The following is a 5,069-nucleotide window of genomic DNA, read 5'->3' on the forward strand; positions in this document are numbered from 1 at the left end:
GGGCACGGGGGGCGCGGAGGGCGCGGCGGGGGCGTGGAGCGCGGCGGGCGCGGCGTCGGGGCGCCACGGGCCGCCCGTGAGGCTCGCCACGGCGCGGTAGGCCGAGTCCAGCTGCAGCGGCTGTACAGCACACGACTGAGCCCTAACACCACAGACCACGAAACCGAAACACTGACAGCGAGCTAGCGTCGCGCCCGCGTTCCCCGCGAGCGTACGTTGTGCTGCGCGTGTAATGTTGCGTACATTTCAGGTTGGCCACGTTCTGCCATCTACTTGGGGTAATGCCTATTCAACTAATTTAATACATAAAATAATATATAAACTAGATGAAATATGAGTAAGTTAAGCCATGTGAAGTCGCGTCTGTAACATGTTTAACCAAAAACATGATAGTCAAGCAAAAAATTGTATGGGTTTGCCAACAACCTGTAGCATAGTCTTTTGGTTTGGTGGTCTGTTATGGACTTAATTGTTAATTGGAACTTGCCAAACGCCGCCATTGATATCAGGAGGACGGCACATTTTATCTTTGGAATTATCGTGCATAATAATGAATTTATTTGAGTTATATATATGATCGTGAAAATGGATACAAATTATTTTAAAAGTTGTCAAATTACTAAAGTAACAAGCACAATTTTATCAAGTAATTATTAAAATTAATACACACCCTACTAAATGTACCAAACATTGAAAATGTAAATGGTGTGAGTTACAGATCCACTACTGGAAAAGAAGATTGAAAATACAGCATGAAGCCTAAAATACAAGAATATCACCTTCGGATCGACAGCGACCGTGGATTGTGTGGTGGACGTCGTGTTGCAACTTGCCACAACCTCCGGTGTTGTGATGCAACTAAATGGTATAGCAGAGTCAACCTGAAATCAATAAATATTTCCTTAATAACTTCTCTACGGCGCGCGCCACTTAAAGCACACGTAAATACCAAAGCTTCGTTACCTTCTTCGTCTTGTTATTAGACACCCCATTTTTGTTAAGGCTTGTTTTCGAACAATCGCTATATAGAATTAATTCTAGATTATTCTTGTTAGACGATTCATTCTTTTTAACGCTTTTATCCTTTTGATTCTTCCTATTTTTCTTCTTGATTGTCTTTGTACGTTTGTCGCTTTGATTATTTATGCAATCAGATTCATTATTTTTTATTTCCGTTATATTAGCGGCATTGTTATTTATGTTAAAAGCTGATTTCATAAGATCCTCGGGAAAGGTTAGAAAAACGTAGGAATTGTTTGGAAGTTTATCGAGCAATATTGGTTCATTGTCCTCGGTTTTCAATTGAACCATAAGATTATTTTCTAGAACTAAGTAAGAGCTTTGCTCTTTGTTATTAGTGATTGTTTCAACATTAACAGAATCTAATATTTCCACGGTATTTAAAGGGCTATCTAGGGTATACATTTCTCTATCTACCTGTGTATCTGTATCAATATCTTCTTGCTTATTGAGCGACTCATCTTCTAAGTATTTCTTATTAAGTTTTGGAATTAATTCAAAATCAGTCTCTTTATAATTTTCTACGGACTTCTCTGGGCACAATTCATTTTCATTTCCATTTAATTTCAGTTCTTCACCTCCGCCTAAAGCGTCTAATAAACCTTCTGTGTGTGGAGCAACACTTTCTAGGCATATTTTTTTCGACGTTGAATTTCCTTGAGGATTGTTTTTAAGGCGATACGCCTTAGATGCATTTTCTACTTCCAGATCTTCTGACGGCTTAGGCTTAGCTATCGTCATACTTCTAATATTTTTAGGGTTAACAATATTTGACAAATTTGGAGGAACTAAGTCACTACCCACCCTATCTCTATATATTTTTCTTAGGCTAATATCACTTTCATAACTATCACTTAATACCCTGTTTTTGTTTTCTAGCACATTTAATGGAATGCTATTATATGTATCACATTGGTTAACATTCATTATACTATTCTGTTTAACAGGTTTACTTTGCCTCTTATAATTATCAACAGCTTTATCTATATATTTAGGGCTACTATCAAAAATAACTGCTTCTGTAACATTGGTAATACTTTTATTATCTGAATTGTCTTCAAACTCGTTTTGTGCCACAACATCAGTCTGTCGTTTACAATTAAAGAATACATCAGACGAATGAATCGGTAATTGTGTATACTGCGACAAGCTTTCGTACCACTGTTCGACAGTGTGTGTCCATCGTCTATGTTCTATATCGGAATCGTATCTATGCGTTCCGTTAAGGTCGGAGCCGCGCGGTTCACGCTGTCCACCGGGACCGGCCTCCTTGTCCGTATACCGTGCGATACCACCACTGTCGGGGGGACGGGCGTCGCGGGTGAGAGCGTTCATCAGTTTGGTTTGCCTGTCGCACGGGGTGCAGGGGGGCGGTGTGGTGGGGGGCCGAGGGGCGGGGGCGCGCGCGGCGGGGGCGGCGGGGGCGGCGGGCGCGGCGGGGCGCGCGGGGGAGGTGCGCTCGCTGCGGGGGTGCGCCGGGAGAGTGGTGGTACGCACCTGGTTGGACGCGGTGGTGGTGGTGACCGCGCGGCCCGAGCACACGCTGCCGCTGCCGATCTCGAGCGTCGCCCGTGCTGTGTACGTCATCGGGAACATTGGCTTACTCCGTCTGTGGACAACCAGGATTTATTTGGGATCGCAATTTCGGATGACATTAATGTTTGGGGCGATTATAGATTATGTCGAAAATATATCAACGGCTTTCAATATCGTATCGGGAGATAACAGATAGATAGCTTTCTTCGGCAACTAGCAAACCAATTTATTAATACAATAAATTTAGTTGCATTCAACAATCAAAGGATAAACTAGCCAACAGTAACCAAGGATAAATAGCATCATCCTTCGCACATACATAAGCCTCTTGAAACGATTTTGTTCTCTCCTTTCTTTATCTTTCACTTTTTATAAAACAACATTAAAAATAACATAACTGTGGTTTATAGTAAATAGCCAAGTGTTTCAATGAAGCGCCACGTTTAGAAAGCTCTATTTTGGGAGGGGAGGAGCTATCCGTCGTTGGTTACTGATAGATAGCGCGGGACATTTATGAAACATTATGGCGCCTTCTGAGAAACGCAACCCCAATATAACATTATACAATACACAAAAATAAAATTTTTGTGGCCAAGTAAAAAGTACTTATATATACGTACTATTGGTAGCCAAGAAAGTCAAGAAAATGCAATGTAAAGTATCTTACATTAAGATTATAGATTGCTGCGACGTGCAGCAAGGACAGACAAACATACCTGGTAACAAGTTCAAGGTCGGGCGGCGCGTTCGCGTCGCTCGCGGACACGCGGCGCTCGGCGAGCGGCGGCGGGTTCACGCAGCGCACCGTGGCCAGGTAGCCGCCGCGCGCCGGCTCCTCGCTCAGGAGGAAAGCTGGAAGTTGCGTATACACATGAGAATACCCCCGATAATGTTTAAAATTTCATTAGAAAAGCTAACAGATTTCGTATTTTACAGACACTGCACGAATGTTAATAGCGGACGAATGCGGAATACGTATTCGTACTAAAATAAAATTCAGTGCAGTTATCAGTAATCATATTTTGTTAAGATTAGTAATAATAAATTATCGGTATGATTTCGGTGAATAAGGACAATGAAAAAATTGGTACAAAGTGGAGCCATATTTATAACATAACATATCATAACTAATTAGGTTTTAACCGCTTATTACGGCAACAAGAGGAAACCTTTTTATCTATGGCATAATCAGCTAGGATTTAGCATTGGTCCTGACGACGACTATTCTGGCGGGCCGGAGGCATGTGGACGGCGACGCTTACATGTATCCACGCCGGACGGCAGGCTGCCGCCGTGGTGGGTGCGCGCCGACACGCTGCTGGCGGAGCCGGCGTGCGCGGGGTGGTGGTGCCGCTTGCGGGGCGCCGGCTCCGCAGCCATTGCGGCCACCAGGTCCTGCAGGCTCGAGTGGTGCTCGCGGCGGCCGCGGTTGCGCCGCCCGCCCCGCGCGCCGCAGCTGCGCGCCGCCGCCTCGCACGCCTCCTCGTCCTGCTCCACCTCCTCCAGTAGCTCCTGAATGGGATGCGTATTTGTGAAGCGCTGATGCCTTCGCTCTCTTTAACGACCACGTTTGTCACGTAATGGCTTTATCTACAGTAATGTTGTGAAGGGGAATGATTTGTTTATATGTTTGCTTGATTATTTGTAATGTAAAATAAATAAAAAGCCTTATATTTATCTTTTCACAATGATCTTACACGCTAAATACATGCTATGATTACAAAAACAAACTTAACTATTATTATTTTACAAACCAAACATGTAAGCGAGAACCTCTTTAAGGGTGACAAAAAGGTCACCCTTTAATTTGTAATGCAAGAACCAGAAAACGATTTAACTGATTTGGAAAAGTACATTTCTCCTAAGTGAGATATATGAGTGAGGCTTTTCTTTGAATCCTAGGTCAATTCGGGAAGATCAGAGCGAGTGTCCATTTTATACGAAAACTGTTTATGGGTAAATAAAAATAAGATTTTTTAACAAAAAAATAATTTTCATTCATCAATCATTTTAATATCAACCAAAATATCACTTTTTATCATGTTTTCATTCAAAAATTATAAGGGAAATACCACTACCATAGTTTCCAGTAATTGAAGGAACAACAGCATACATAATAGGTATTTAATTGTTTTTTTAAGTTTGTTAAGCATGCATTATCGAAATTTTAATTTGTTTCTAATACGACCCAAATTATTCTACAAAGGCACAGCCAATAATCAGATATTTTAAAAGAGGTTCTTCCAAGGAATTCTAAGTTTCTCTAAACATTTTGGTACAAACTTTTTCTTCGGTTAAATCAATGGATAACAATTGTAATTACGTAACAACACACGTAAGTGCAAATTTATCCTTATTAAACAAGTAACGAAATTATAACCTATGTGTGTCAACAAACATTAGGATTATTTGATTCTAATTTACTCTTCACCACAAATTTATGTAAATACATAAACGACATACAAAAACCTACCTAACCTAGTACCTGTGTGCCAAAAATAAGTAGGTACCCG

The 5,069-nt window shown here is 41.6% G+C and overlaps 1 protein-coding gene across 1 annotated transcript in view; it reads right to left on the reverse strand.

The window, feature by feature from the left end:
• The window catches only part of LOC119835798, a gene marked incomplete at its 5' end in the record, with an annotated part of 13,512 nt that overhangs the window by 7,255 nt on the left and 1,188 nt on the right, over nucleotides 1-5,069 (reverse strand). The window contains 4 exons of the mRNA XM_038360798.1: nucleotides 780-881; nucleotides 964-2,629; nucleotides 3,273-3,408; nucleotides 3,819-4,068. Of these exons, the coding sequence (XP_038216726.1) occupies nucleotides 780-881; nucleotides 964-2,629; nucleotides 3,273-3,408; nucleotides 3,819-4,068 (2,154 nt within the window). The remainder of the gene's footprint in view (nucleotides 1-779; nucleotides 882-963; nucleotides 2,630-3,272; nucleotides 3,409-3,818; nucleotides 4,069-5,069) is intronic.

Source organism: Zerene cesonia, chromosome 2, assembly GCF_012273895.1.
Source record: "Zerene cesonia ecotype Mississippi chromosome 2, Zerene_cesonia_1.1, whole genome shotgun sequence".
Classification (NCBI taxonomy): Eukaryota; Metazoa; Arthropoda; class Insecta; order Lepidoptera; family Pieridae; genus Zerene; species Zerene cesonia.